The 16,153-nt window shown below is 37.7% G+C and overlaps 1 protein-coding gene across 3 annotated transcripts in view; it reads right to left on the bottom strand.

The window, feature by feature from the left end:
- Positions 1-16,153, bottom strand: part of LOC149197448 (translesion synthesis protein REV1-like) — a 437,492-nt gene that overhangs the window by 26,032 nt on the left and 395,307 nt on the right. For 2 of the 3 annotated variants that reach the window (XR_016254763.1, XR_016254764.1), the window contains exons 24-25: positions 12,877-12,978; positions 12,648-12,745 (exon numbers count right to left, since the gene is read on the bottom strand). Coding sequence is in view for 1 of the 3 variants with exons in the window: in XM_089405838.1 (XP_089261964.1) it covers positions 12,937-12,978 (42 nt within the window). In the remaining 2 variants the exon portion in view is untranslated. Of the gene's footprint in view, positions 1-12,647; positions 12,746-12,875; positions 12,979-16,153 lie in introns of those variants that run through there. The other variant, XM_089405838.1, reaches the window with a different exon arrangement.

Below are 16,153 nucleotides of genomic sequence, written 5' to 3' on the forward strand. Positions count from 1 at the left end.
CAAGCATTTGCTACCATGGCCAAGAGAGGGAAAATTTGGCAAATTTGGTCCATGAAGAACAAACAACAAAGACATTTCCAAAATCCAATGTTTTGGATGCCAAGAATATGGACACTACAAAAGGAATTGTCCTAAGCTTAAAAAAGACAACAATAACAAAAGAAAGAGGGAAGAAGCTCACATGACTCAAGAGATGAAAGAAGAAGAAAAGAAGCAAAAGAAGGAAGATCCTCCAAATCTCTACTATGACTAGATCAAACTCTTTACTTCAAGTCTTCTTTCAAGTTTTGAGTAGGATAGGAGCATGTACGAATAAAATAAATTGCATCGCTAGAAACATCTTCTAGAATCTAGAATCATGAAGTACAAAGAGTTCTAGATACTCATGAAGATGTAGCATTTATAATGAGAATAAGAATGCATGGGTAGAAATATCTTCTAGAATATAAGAGCATCATGAACATAGCTCAAGATATTCATGAAGTAGAAGCATACCTAGAATAGGACCTCATCCACTACGAAAGAAAATTGATCATGAAAAAGAATCTTAGAAGACCTCCATCATCAAAAGAAAAGAAACATTTGCATGGTAAGGGTCTTTAAGATCCTATGATGGAATCTTCAAAAGAAGGTTCATAAACCAAAGCAAATGTCTCATTGGGAATCCCATTCATGGGATTCAAGAAAAGGATGATATGCAAGCATGCTAAGATGAAGCAGGAAGGGCCACACCAAGGACAACCAAATGAAGCTAATATGATCAAAGGAGAACCAAGATGATGTATGTATGCATCAAAGTTTAGTCATGTTATCATTTGTATATTATTGAGTCATGGGAATAGCTCTATAACATGATCAAGTATGAAAGAATCTCTTTCAGCAAGGAGATGCTCGAAGGCATGCACTACAATGCAATGAAGGTCAACAAAAGGATATGCTCACATAAGGAGTATAAGATTGATGACTAAGAAGCAAGAAGAAATGTTGACTAGTTTAGGAAGAAAGAAATGAAGAAGTGCTCTCACAAGGAGCATAAGGTGGTTGACAAATCTATCCAAGAAGAAGCAAATGAAGAAAGAGATCAAGCATGTGAAGAACACCATGATCACCGAGAATAACTATCTAACAATATACTCTGAAGATATCTCCCGAAAGAAGGAAGGACAACTCTGAAAAAGGAAGGAAGGACCCTTGACACCTATGAAGGCCTTGGAGATATGAAAGATGCAGATAATTGATTCTACTCTACAAAGATGTTGTGATGAAGAAGCCATCCAACAAAAGAAAAAGCAATGTTGAAGCAATATCAGGATGAAGTCGTGATGGATACTAGGTCGAAGCATGTAAACAAGCAAGTACAATGAAGCATCCATGAGAAGAGTATACCGAAGCATGGACAATGACAAAGGACTAACCAGATGACAAGAAAACCTGATGTATGGCAAGAAAGACACTTTCCACGAAGGAAGCAATGACATGACAAACAAGGGAAGTGATCAATAGATGGTGCCCTACCAAGAAGAAGTTCGAACAAAGACTTCATGACATCAAGCAAGAAAGGAGATCAAGCAACTGAAGGACCCACGAAGAAGAAGTTGTTGATGAATGAAAGAGTCCCTAGTTAAGAGGGAGCTCTGACAAGTCTCTGATCAAGAGGGAGTTTTGGATCACCCCTTATTACAAAGGAGTGACATTTGTGTTTTTCCATCTCATCGGTCATGCACTTGACCAGGACTAACAGTCGTAAGTCTAGATGAAGGCCATGAATGGAAATGTAGACACGTGAGAGACATAACATTCTTTTCTTCACTTGGAAGAAATAATGGGAGGATTAGGTAATCATCTGGCATCTGATACTCTTTGAGGATTTGTAGGGCATCCAAGACAAGAGTAGGCATGACGACCAATATTCTTTGAGGGTTGGGAACCCAAGATAAGAATAGTCCTAAAAGGTCATACTTAGAGAACACCTAGGTGGGTATGTGCCTTGAGAAACAATGATGAAGTTGTCTATAAATCATTGGTCTCGCTAGCATTGTAGCTCATGATCTTATGAAGAGATGGAGTTGTTAATCAAGGCCTTCCATTGTGACAATGTTGATGGATATGATGCTATAACAGATGGAATGCAAATTTGGTTTCTCTTATGTGAATTCTTCAAAGATTGAAGCATATCCAAACACCTTATAATGTTGTATGAATACCTCCCTAGTTAAGAGGGATCGTTGAAGAAAGTGTAACTAGGTTTAGTCTTCAAAAATATAAGTTTGACTGTTGTATTTATTTAAGAAAAGAGAAATTATTTTATGATATTTGTCAATGAGTTTCTTGCTCATTGAATTAGTTCAAGCACATGTTTAAGTGCTTCTAGGAAGTCAAGAGTCAATGTATTTATGTAAGACCCTTTGAGGGCATGTTACAATATGTATAAAATAGTATAAAGGTCAAAGGAATACCTCCAAGATAAGTACAAGTCCTCTCCATGCAACAACGTCCTCCTCAAGAAGAAAAACAAAGAAAATAACACAGAAATAGTCAAGTCGGCCTAAGGACAGCTAATCGGCCTCAAGTCATCCTAAAGGAGGGACAATCCTCTATATATAGAGGTTGTCCACTCCCTCTCAACGTCATCCATCTCTCTGAAATCAGTAAAGGTAGCTGAGAAAAAGGGTCAAGAAGGATGAAGAAAGGGTCTACAAGACAAGTGAAGGAATGAGGAAGAATGTCGAAGTGAAGAGGATTGTTTCTAGGGCCAGAAACAGTCACATGTGCGAAGAAAAGGTGGGTAAGTCTACGGGTATAACAGCAGGATCAAACAGTCCATGAATTAGTGTTGGTTGAGTTTGAAATTAGGCTTACTAGGCCTCCCAAGTCAAGCAAAGAAGCCTATCTCTCTAGCAAAGGAAAAAGGACCCTAATTCTCTAGGGTACCTCCCACATGTGCGAGAATTAGGGCTACAACGTTGTCACACTAAGCCTTCCACCATACACCAAGAAGGAACTCGGATGATCAAGAGAACGAATGAGTATCCTTAGGTGAAGGATATCACTAAGGAAAAGTATCTCTTCTAGAAGATCTACTTACAGTGAAGAAAGAAGTGTCAGAAGAAGGATGAAGTGTCGGTGAACGAAGTGCCGGAAGGATGTAGACAAAGTGTCGGGGAAACATAGTGTAGAGAAAAGGAAGGACTTGACTTGTACTTGGAGGTTCTTCTAGACAAGGTCTAGGGTTTGGCATTGATCAAGAAAGAAGCTTCAATAAGAGAAAACTTACTGAAGGGTATTCCTCTCAAGAGAAGAGAGGTTTTGGCCCTGGCAGAGATCCAACATCTTGTGTTCTTGTTCTTATGTTTTGGTAGTAGTTTGATGAAGTACACACACATGCATTAATAATAAGAAGAAGAAGATTAAGATAACAAGAAAAAGTAAAAAGACTCCACAAATTGTTATCAAGTAATGAAGAATCCTACTATACCTGATTGCCCTAGATTCTTCAACAGAAGTCAAGATCTACAAAGGAAGCATCATAACCCTACATCTAATCAAGTTGAAGAGATCTACGAATCAACGTAAGCTTGAAGTTTATTCATCCAAGAAAAGAACTTCAAGATCAAGATCACATTATCATCAACCAAAGAAGCATTCCTGGGATCCACTCTCAATCACCTTAAAGTTGAAGTGTTTTGAAGATTATTCATCCAAAGGAAGCTCGATCAAAAGGCGTTGTCATCAAGACTCTAAGGTGATCTCTCTCTCATTGAAACAATAATCCTACCATTGAAGTCATCATTGATCTTCATCAACAAGACTTCACCATCAAAGTATCCTAAGAGATCTCCCTCTCTGTGAGATCAACATCAAGGAAGCAGCAAGGAGAAGGAGCATCCTATCAAGTCAGTATATTTATGACCACATGAATCTGTCAAAATGTCTTTTTGCAAGGAAAGTAACAAATTGGTTGGGGCTTCAAACTATCTTGCATGGAAGAAAAGGACAAATCCGAATCTCATTGAAAATAAGGTTATGGAACATATCAAAGGATCTATCACTAAACCAAGAAAGGAAGATGCTCAAGCTCTTGCAAAGTATATGAAAGGGGAAGTAAGGGCTGAACGATCCTCAAAAAAACCATCAAGGATCCCCTTATCCCATATGTATCCAAACTCAAAACTTCAAAAGAAATCTAAGACAAACTGGTAGAGTTGTACTCTGTAAGCACCATTGGAGAAGTCATCTCATTAAGGCAAGAACTTTACAAGCTAAAGATGTCAAGGAAAGATGGAATAGCCTCATACTTTATGAGGATATCTGAAATCCGTGATCAACTACAAGATCTGGGAGAAGTCATGTCTGATAGAGAAATGACTGCAGTTGTAATAAATTCACTACCGGAGGAGTGGGGTAACTTTACTTCAAGTATTTATGGAATGAAAGAAGCTACCCCATTCCAAGATCTATGGTCACTGTGCAAGATTGAAGAATCTAGACTAAAGACCAAATCTAATGTGGGAATAGGTGAGCAAAATCAAGCTTATGCTACAATGACAAGAAGAAAGGGAAAATTTGGAAAGTCTGGTTCTCGGAAAAAGAAGAGGGACATGACTAAGATTCAATGCTATGGGTGTCAAGAATATGGGCACTACAAAAGAGATTATCCTAAGATCAAAAAGGACAATAGAAAAAGAGGAAGAGAAGAATCCCATATCACTGAAGAAGTAGAGGAAGTTGAAAAGAAGTCCAAGAAAGAGGAAGTAAGAGATCTCTATTATCATTGAGATAGTCTTCCTCATATAAGTTCTTTTCAAGTTCCTAAATCTTCTGTTGAAAGATAAGGCTATTATGATTTACTAAGAAAATGATGAGATGCACCATGGCATCATAGAAGCATTGAAAGAAAGATCTCGTGACTTCATCATAGAGAAGCATGAAAGATGGTTGAAGCATGGTAGTCAACTATGGAAAAATATAGCTCTTGTAAACCTCATTTGTAACATAAGTGGCACTTATGGAAAAGAAACAAAAAGGTCATCTAGCACACAGCTCATCATACATCTATCAAAAGGAAACATCTGTTAGATGGGGATAATCTAGATCCTCAAGATTCTCTAGATGGAATCTTCATTGAAAGGTTCACCGATCGTGAAAGGAAGCAAGTGTTTCATCAAGACTTCCAAACTTGTGGAATTCATGGGATGATGGTATGTTGACTCAAAAGGTGAAGCAAGTCAAGGGATTGAAGTTCTTTCAATCAAAGGAAGTTGTTGCAGGAAGTCTGGATGACCCAAAGAAAAATGAGGTATGTATGCTTATATTCAATATTGAAAAGGCATGTCATATGGCTGCAAGTAACATGGATCAATACTCTATCTTGAGAGCATGATCAAAAGAAAAAGGATATCCTCCCCTGAAAGGATGCAAGAAGGCATGCGTCACATGTTGTCTAGATGAAATCAACATAATATGTCCTCATATGTAATATGAGGTGGTTAACAACAATTGGAGTAATTCTGATTGGAAATTCCTAGGAATGAAATATGTGAAGAAAGGAAGGATTCAAGGAAGAGACAGTGGGATATGCAACCATGGAAAAAGGCAATCAACATCCAAAGACCAAGAAGATTTGACTAGGATATCTCCATGAAAGATATGAATACTCTAATGGAGTCTGAAAAAGAAAGAGACCCTTCAATATATATCTTTGGGAGGTGTCTCGATATGTATGCATGATGCTGATACAAATTAGATGATGTCATGAGAAAAGACCATCACAAAGGTAACCTTCTTTTTAATGCGCATTCCTTTATTCTTGAACAAATATCTGGATGGGCTTATGCAGGGTTTCCAAGGGAAGATCTATGAGTGTCTTCCACCACCCATGTCCATGTAGTAGGATAAAATATCCTTAAGGAAACATGGCATGAAGAAGGCAATGTGGCATGAACAAAGGCTTGATATGAACTGATGGATCACTTTCCGATGATGACATGATTGACTGATGGACGAAAGTGATGGATGGTTTGTGCCCAATGAAGAAGTCCCAAACATGAAGACTCCTAAATGACAAAAAGAAGTTCATGACATCATGAGGAGGATTTCTTCAAGTAGTTGGTTGTCCCATCATCTCCTCCTGAGGAACTGTTGTAGGTCCCTAATTAACATGGAGCCTGGAAACAAGTTTCTTACTTGGTAGAAACTTGGAAGCAAAATTCCTAAGCCAATAAGGAGCTTAGGTACATTCCTTCTATAGGAATGAGTACATTCCTTTATTAGAATAGATATGTCCTCCCTAATCAAGAGGGAGAGATAGACACCTCATTCTTGTCTTCACTTGGGAAGACAGAATGGAGGATTGCGTAAACATCTGGCATCCAATACTCTGAGGATGAGTTAGCGCATCCATGATAAGAGTAGTTGTAGAGGATCAATATTGTTTGACGACCGGGAATCCAAGATAAGAATAGCCCTGTTGGAACACACCCTGAGAACCCAGGTGGGGTATGTTCCGAGAGAGACAATGATGAGGGTGTCTATACATCATTAGCCTTGCCAGCATTGTGCTAAGATCTCGTGGAGAGATAGAGTTGTTAGTCAAGGCCTTGCTATGTGGCAATATTGGTTGATACGATGCTATATAGATGGGTTACCAATCTGACTCTTCATATGAGAAATTCTTCAAATTGAGAATGACCGAGTACCATTATGAATACCTTCCTAGCTAAGAGGAGTGTTGAAAAGTATAACTAGGTTCGGCTTCATAATGACAAGTATAATTGTGATTTTATGGAATTGATGTAAAGAAGAAAAATATAATTATTATTGTAATGCTTGTCTCATAGGTTTCATGAGAAAGGAATTTTATTTTTAGTAATGGCTCCCATTGTGAGCCCTTAGGATTGGTCATAAAGTCAAAGAGAGTCAATGTCATGTATGAAGGACCCTTCTTGGGCATGTTACATTTGTATAGAAGTCAATGAAAGTGTCAAATAGCCCTCCAAGACCAATGAAAGTCACCTCCTTCAAAGTCGACTTCAAAAAGTAAATAAAATATTTCAAAAGGACACGTCGGTTCACCCTCATTTCATGTCATCTCATTATGGAGGCTCCAATGACTATAAGAAGGTAGCTTGGCCTCATTTCAGTAGAAACAATTTTGGTGAAGCAAGTCTGAAATCAAGAAGTGTGGAGGTCATCAAATAGAAGCCCTATAACCAGTGAGAAGTGAAGAAGCCGCGAGGTCTTTAGCTTTGTTTCAAGACTATTTTTCAGTCAGATTACCTCCACACGTGCGAGATTGCAGACCTGTAGATTGCAAGAAGAAGGACGAAATATTATAGTCATAGTGAGAGAAGATTTTGGGTGAAGATCAAGAAAGAACTCAAGCCGAAGTGTCAAGAAGAAGTCTCCTTCTAGAGCGAGGAAGACAAAGGGTCAAAGTTGGTCAAACTCATGTGCTAGGGTTTTTGAATAGAGACAAGAAGTACAGTACTGAACCAAGGGACCGAAATTCTGAAGGGTAGCCGAGAAGAAGGAAGAAGCAAGAGGGTTGACTATCGTTGACTCAAGGAAGAAGGACCTCATCAAGGAACCTTTGCGTCATGGTGTTGGAGTGGCAAATAGGTCAAGGGTCTTGGTCTTTGTATTTATCAATTGAAGTCTCTATAACAAGAAGACTTCGTTCGGGTTTTCCTCTCAAGTGGGAGAGGTTTTGGCCCTGGTTGATAGCCTATATTCTGTGTCTCTTGTTTCTTTATGGTTTATGCATTGGTCATTGTTTGATGAAGAATAACACTATAATAATATAAGTAAAAGAAGATCCTAATCTAAGAAGTAAAAAGCACTCACAAGCAGTTGTAACTAGAAGAGAAATCACTTAATTGCTATGCCCTAGATTTCTCAACACCTAAGACCTTACCATCAAGCCCCACCCTAGCCTTGGGGCATGCTTGGGAGAAAAACTCTACCACTAATAAATGTTTTAAAACACAAATAACTAGCGGAGGAAAAAAAACTCCCTAGAGTGAAACTCTTAGTAAAAATCATAGGCTTGCCTAGATGTTTTACATGGCTTCATAAACATACTAGAATCATTTTTTACATCAAGGCACATACGGAAGCAGAATTTGGATTACCTTATGATAACCAAAAGTTGTATGATGATGATGAAATCTGAAGAAAAAAAACATTGTACTCTGCTCAAGGGATAGTTGACACATGAGTGGTCAACAAGGCTCATTATTATTTTGTAATAGACCAATCCCCTACCCGAGTGGAGTTGTCACATGGAAAACGGGTGAGGCCCTAAAGGTTTTAGCTCCACTCACTAAGATGTGTGGAGAATGGAAAAAAGTAAAATCTTGTGTTGGAGGTGTTAGACTCCGTCTCATGTCAGAGATTGATTCTTCTTCAAAACCCTGTTTTGAAGAAGAAATCATTAAATGTGTTGTTTGAGATTATGTAATTTATTCTCCAGCTCTTCAAAAGGCAGTGACTTCAAGCTCCTATCCCTACACAAGCACAATTCAAAACATCATTAGCAATCAGAGGCAAAAAGCTATTTGGAGAAAGTCTCACTGGAAATCCCGAACAAACGTCATTGTCACAACTATTGAATTAAATGATTGTGTTAGCGTTGGGAATGCCCTGCTGTTCATTTATCAGAGGAATGTGATCCGAGATTTTAGGGCTGCTATGGTTGGGCCTCCAGACATTGTAGTTGCGACACCAGCTTGTATTGTGACATGTATTTCTACAAATATTCTTCAATCTTCATCTCTTGAGGAGTCACTTGCTACATGGGTTTTAGATGAGATCTTCTTTAAATCTCTGGTTCATTATATTCCACATCATTGTCAGTGCATCCTAATGTCTGCAACAAGATGTCGAGAAAATAAAAAGCTTGTGCTGCATAGTCCTGTAATTCTGACACTAACTGAAGTGGAGTATGATGGAGTTGTACCCAACAGTGGGCAGCAAATCATAGCGTTAATGAAGAATCGACAATCTGCTTCAATCTTACAAGTGGCTACAAGGAAACTTGATATTTGTGGGGAAAGTTTGGTGATTGGATGAAATCGAGAAGCAATGGGATATCTAAATGGTACCAGATCTAGACCACAACAATTGCCTGAGGAAAATATCATGGCACTTCTGGATGTTATTGGTGTTAAGGAACAAGATGACATCAGATTATCCTTTATAGCTGCAATTCGAGCAATTTGTATCACCCCAGAAATGGCGCAAGTTCCTACAAGGAAAATGTATGAGGCAGTTTTCCAAATTCTTAGAGAGAACAAATCCTTGGAGTTAACAATTACGAGCTATCAGTTGTTGCTTGACCTTGAAAAGCGTTTTCCACCAGTTACTGTTGCTAAAATGTCAGGGTCTTCATCAGATGTTATAGAAGCTCAACTGGTCATTAATTCAGAGGTTTGGTCACCCTTCAAGGGTGTGCTTTCATCGCCTTTAAGTAAGAGAAATGCTACTCATTTGCTCAAGGAAATAGAATGTCTAAAGAAACTTCTCGCAGAAAAAGAAGCAAGCATTGAATACCAAACTGGCGAAACAAAGAAGTGGTGGGACAATTACTGTCGTGCATCTCAACAAAATAGAGAACTTGTAAAACCAAATTCTCAAATGTCCAAGGAATTGGCACTTGATCGAGAAAAATTAAAGCTGCTTCGGCATGAATACAAGCAGATGTCTGCCATGTACAAAGCTAAAATAGAAGATCTGGAACATAAGGTCAATGGCATGTCCCAGCAACTGGAAGGCATACAAGCACGTGAACGCACGGGTTATGGCAAAAAGCAAGATGCACAAGAATTGCAATCAAAGATTACCTCTTCCAGCGAGAATAGTGATTTATCTACCTGCAAATCTGGGAAATTCTTGAACAGGGATAATGGCTCGCTAAAACCAGATGGGGCTACAAATGAAGAAAATTCAAGTGACAAGAAAATTTGTTTGAGGCGGCGGTCAGCCAAACCTAGCTACAAAGAACCTTCACTGTTTAAAGAAAACTCAGGCAGCAAGATCAAAGTGATGCATCAACTCAAGCTTCATCTGGAAACAGTGTCTTTGGTGTTTCTGATGATAGTCTTGAGACACTGGAAAAGGTCTCTCAGAATGAGGTGCAGGGTGTTACTTCTTTTCTTCGATCTGAGCCCACAGTTAAAGATCTTTCAACATCTGGGCAATTTCAAGATATCTCTGATTCGACAGATTCATGTCAAGCTCCTGAAAATTCTTTGTTTTCTTCCATGAATATATCAGCTGCCATAAGAAAGACGACAAGGGTTAAGTTGGAACAGCATGAACTTGAAGACCAAGAAAGCTTGCTCCTCCTTCAGGTTCATCTTTGAATGTGGCTTTAGAGGCAAGACAGCTGATAATATGCCGTCGGTTCTGATCACATGTCATGGTGTTGACCTTCGAGGATGTCCTCAGTCACCTTCCAGAATCGAGGGGGACGCTTCTGATTGTGCTTCCCCAGACGTAGTGCACAAGGCAAGGCAACAAATGGTTGAGCATATTGACCTATGGCTTTCACAATGCCAAGATCAAGATCACGATGGGATCTTTTGGAGATTTTGTGGGATTACGGACATCTGTGGCTTTTGGATTGAAACGCACTGAATGGAAAGCAATTGACACCCAGCGCTGCTACGGGACCCTGGGATTCAAGCAATGCTCGTGATTTTATCCAGTTGATCATGGTTACAAGATACAGGCATGGCAATTAGGAAATGAGCTGTCCGGAAGTGGCGTTGGAAACAACATCAGTGCCGAGCGGTACGCAGCTGAAATCGTTGAGCTTCAGAAAGTAAAACCACTCCTCGTTGCGCCGGATGGAGTTTTTGACGCTGACTGGTCCACGAAGTTCATTAAACTAACGGAACCAAGAATTTTGAATGTTGTTACACATCATATCTACAAACTTGAAACAGATTTCGGTTGCCTATGTTTATTTTTAGCAATAGGATTGACACCTGGAATGCCACTTCATCAGTTATCAAGTAGAAGGATACGCTATTCTCTCTTCAGAAGCGCTGAGTGTTTGTTTTTTTAGTTTTATTTATTAATATTGAAAAACAAATCCCTGGTCTTGGGGGTCGATTTGTTTTTGCTTAACAGATTTTTTTTTTAAAAAACAAAATCATTTGTAAGTGGAGGGTTAGTGGGGAAAGAGTTCTGAGTGCTGAGAGCTGGTGGAGAACAGAGCTTACCATGTACAGTTTTTGGCAGAGAATTTAATGAAATTACACAGCTCTGACTTCTGAGATTCCTGTGGTATGATAATTTAGCATAAGTTTTCCCTTTGTTTCATATGTGATCTGTTATGTTCCATTTCACTTCATGATCATTTCTAATTGAACAAATGAAGTGTTAAAGTAAGAATTCATGCCTTCCATGCTCTACTTTTAAGTTTGTTCAATATTTAATGTTTTCTACTGTTTAAGGAGGATTCAAAGTTATTGTTTGCCCTCCTTAGCTCCTCACCAGTCTTGCCATCCCATTTAAATCTAGATTTGGTGTTAAATTTCATGCCTACCTTGCCTCAGTCGATAATTTATGTTGTTCATTATATTTCTCTGTTCAAGCTGTGATTTTGCCCATGCATCCCGGAACAACCCCGTCATTTAATTAAAAAACCCCTTTTGATCAGTTTACTAGCCTAATATTAGTGTTACCTTATTGGTCATCTCATCTATTGAAGATTTTACGAGATAGACCGGAGAGAGCCTTCTCCTGCCCCGTAGGGCTAGCTACGAGGCTAAATGGTTTGATGTTGCCTTGAGGTTTACCTTTCTCAGCCTGAGGTGAAATTTCAAGCGCTAACAGGAGAGAGGTGAGCCACCTTTTTTATCCATAAGCTCTTGCACCAAAAAAAAGTCTTTAGTTGGCACCAACACCACAACCTTAACAATCCTAACATGTTCAAGGATAGTGTCCCTCATATCAAGGATATCATAGAGGAAGCATTGACCCATGACCACGGGAACCAAAAGGGTTGAACATGAAGCCAACCCTTCTACCATGAGCTTGAACTCCATGCTCCATCTAAGACCCTCCTCACTGATCATCACCTGCATTTTTTCTTCACATCTGACAAGTAGGAGAACCATCTATTTTCTTCATTCCACCTAAACATAGGACTCCATTTTCTTTTTTATCAATGCATGGTGATATATCATTTCCTCATGCATGCCTTTTTAGGATGGAATTTTCGCTTTGTATTATGGAGGTTCCTTCATGTGCTTTTTAGATGTCATTATTTCCGAAATTATTCATTTTTATAACTAGCTGCTTGAGATTGGGGTTTTCAAGACATCCAGAAAATAAATAAATTCTATAATCCTAAAATCAATAAAAAGACAATAAACATCACTAAAATGCACCAAAATGTAAAAATACAAATACTATTAGCAATATATGTGTAACCACAACTTTATGTATGCTAGAAGCTAGAAACATTTCCTACCCAAATTAACCAACTTCCAAGCTAACAAAAAGAATTTTTGAAACTAGGGAGAAAGAAAAGGAAAAATCACATTCAAGCTAGCAAAAAGATTATTTGAAACTCGAGAGAAAGACAAGCAAAAATCACATTAAGAGCTCTTTAAAATACATGTGAAGAAATGTTTTACCTCATAAATATCTAAAAAAACACAAAACCACTTCTTTAATTTGGCCACAATGTGTGCCCTGCATCTAATGTCAAGGCAGCACACAGCTTCCTCTATTCCTGGCAGAAAAAAAAAATTACATGAGAAAGAATTTATCTCAAATTCTGCAATGCACACATAGTCCCAATGCATACCAATATAAAAACCTAAACAAACACCGAACTTAGTCAGAAAAGAAGGAACTACATACCCTGTAAAAGAATATGCGAAAATGCAATACAGCCTCTCAATTATAGCATACTTTCTTTTATTAAAGCTTTAAATCTCCTCCGTAAATTTCTCCAACACTAGCCTGGAAAAGACAAGTTTAAAATTTGTAATTAGTACAATCCAGTGGCCAATGATAGCATACAACTGAAACATCTAAAATTGATGAAAAAAAATATAATAACATTTAAAATATCAAAACTAGAGATCTCAAGGCACCCTGACAATGTATTAAAGATATGCATTAGCTAACAATAAATAATATTAATATAAATACTGTATTGACATTGTACAATTAATAGCATCCCACTGTAAAAATAGCATATTTATAATATAATAATATTCATACCAGATTAGATGATACATTGGGAGGTGGGTGCATGTTGATTCCCTATTTCTGGAAATTTTGTTGCCTCAAAACCCATACCATTGAAAAAGAATATACTCATATCACTCTTTATTATAACACAATTATAATAATATAATGCACAACAGACAACAATATTATACAACATCCAGCCATCACTAAATAGGATGCATCCATCCCTATGCATCATTATATACTAATAAGATGCTAGATCACCAAATATTGACAGAAACACATAAACAAACTTTGGACATTCCCAAAACAGCAGCCGCCAGCCAGCTCATCATGTTGAGAGCTTATTACATATTACAGAAAGCTCCAAAACAAGATACACCGGAAATCGATTAATGACAATAATAGGTGCGATTCAACATAGGGGTTGTAACAAACTAAATTTATATAAAAATAAACACAAATAATGTAAAAGACAACAAATAAGATTAATGATTAATTAGTTAGCAATTAATGAAAAGGTATGTCCTTGTAACAAACCAAATTTATATAAAAATAAACACAAATAATGTAAAAGACAACAAATAAGATTAATGATTAATTAGTTAGCAATTAATGAAAAGGTATGTCCCTAAGGACATAACCGTTAGTGAAAGGGTACTTACCTGGCTATATATACAGGACCCTCATTCTCATTTGTATCATCTTACATCAATTCTTTATATAATATACAATTTACACTTATTATCCTACAATGGATGTATTTGTATTTTCCTATGTAAGTTATATATATCCAAGAAAAAGATAGATTACCGAAAAAGCGCTAAAAAGAAAATTTACTCAAAATTCAAAAAATACATCAGGGTTAATTTTTTTTTTTAAAATATACATATAATTAAAAGGAAAAAAGTTGAAAAAAAAATCGTACAAACGATTGCATATAGACTCAACTGAAAAAACAAATTGTATAAACGATTTCATATAGACTCAGCGAAAAAAAAAGAATCGTACAAACTCCGTCACGTTTTGCATGCCCAACTACAAGTTTTCATTGTTCCTTTTGATCTGCCACGGCCACAGCTTTTTAACCTGTGTTGACAGCTTCCCTGTTACCACTCGGAGTTCTGCTCGGGTTCCATTGTTGCCATTTTCCATACACCGTTGCCCTCGTACCCTCCTGCAACCTTCTCTTCACCCATAATTTTTCCCTACAACGTTGGTCGACTATCGCTACCACCATACGCCTTGAGCAACCGTCGGCCACTGCCACACATAGTCGCACTCCTAGCACCCACTCTAACACCCAAACCATCATAGCCGCATCCCACACCACCCACTCAGCGTCCTACACTTAGTCACCATTCCCATCACTATTCCACTCCTTGTTCCCTATCCGATTCCTGCTTTAATTCCCTGCTCCAATGCCGCCAGACCTGATGTCGACACCTCCCGACAGCCTTCTTCCTTCGTTCGACCCTTTGACATTCCTCATCCAATCAACGACCTTTCAACCAATTGGACAGTCAACCATCGTGTCGTTGCAATTGTGGTCACATTGTCTAACAAATAGATTCATATTGCAAAATTATTTAGGATTTAATTAATAATCATATAATTATAAATATATATGTATTATATATTTAAATTATATATAACTTCAGTATATAATTAATTAAAATTTAATTTAATAAAAAAGGGGTTAAGTAAAAACAAAAATAAAAATAAATAAATAAATATCCTTATAAGGCATATCGGACATTTTTGGAATTAATAATATATATATATATATATATTAATTAAGAAAGACAAAAAAAAACAAAATGGGATCAATCATTGAAAAAAACAATAATGGAGCTCAATTCTAAAATGACAAAGGAATAAAGGCTTTCCTATAATGGTCTTTCAGTTACAGGTCACGAAGTATACATTAAAAGGAAGTATCCAAGGAAGAGAAGTTAATGTCGCCATCAACCCAAGCAACAATAAAAATTATATCAACATCAACTTGGCAAATCAACTATTAATTCTAGAGCTAAGCATTAGTGTAAGGAAAAATATTTTTGACCAAAAAGAGTATAAAATTAGTGATCTACAAGTGACAATAGCTCATTATGAATACATATCTCAATTTCATGTTATAAGGATGGGTAAAAGCACTGACACCATACTCGATCAACCCTAGTTTAAGGATTTGGGTACATTCATCTTAAACATAAAGAAACAAGTTTTGGCATTTCCTTATAAAGGGAATATGGCCACGTTTCAAGACATAACAAGTAAATCAAAATCGATAAAATCTTCATTAGAAGACCTTAAGGATATCTCAAACTTGATGTTTCAAGATAATGAAAAACTATATCAAAGAAGCAAAAAGAACTTGAAGAAGTCATCAGTGTGAAAATTCTATCACTGCAACCACTGATTTATTTTACCTACTTATTTTGCCAATAAGTTATTTACGAAAAACCTTCAGTAAACGTTAAGATAAATTCTGCTGCAGATTTCACACCATAATACAGAAAACAAACACATGCACAAGAATCAACACATCAACAAAGATATTTTGGGCAATTGTCCCAAGAAAAACCTAATGTGGGAAAACCGGTGTAGCAAAGGATTTTATTATTTAGCAATTCTTCAGTACAACTGGGTGCCAAACTAGCTTTCCCAACAAACAAAACTTCTCCAACACTTCTCCCCGTCTCAGCGTCAGGCTTGCTTGCCTCTGTGCAGCTCCCAGACCCTTTGCGTCAGCTCCTGCCTCTTTGCGTCAAAACTGGGACTCTCTGTGTCACCCACGCAGGCCCTCCAGTGACTACGCAGTTTGCTACCTCTACGTCTGCCTGAGAGGTTCTGCATCTACCTCTCCAACCTCTGCGTTGATCTTCTGGTGTTGTTCCCGAATCTTCGTTCCATACCCGCAGCCTCTTGCTGCTCTCCA

Source organism: Pinus tabuliformis, chromosome 2_2, assembly GCF_031772625.1.
Source record: "Pinus tabuliformis cultivar Carrire ecotype Pingquan chromosome 2_2, CPIR1, whole genome shotgun sequence".
NCBI lineage: Eukaryota > Viridiplantae > Streptophyta > Pinopsida > Pinales > Pinaceae > Pinus > Pinus tabuliformis.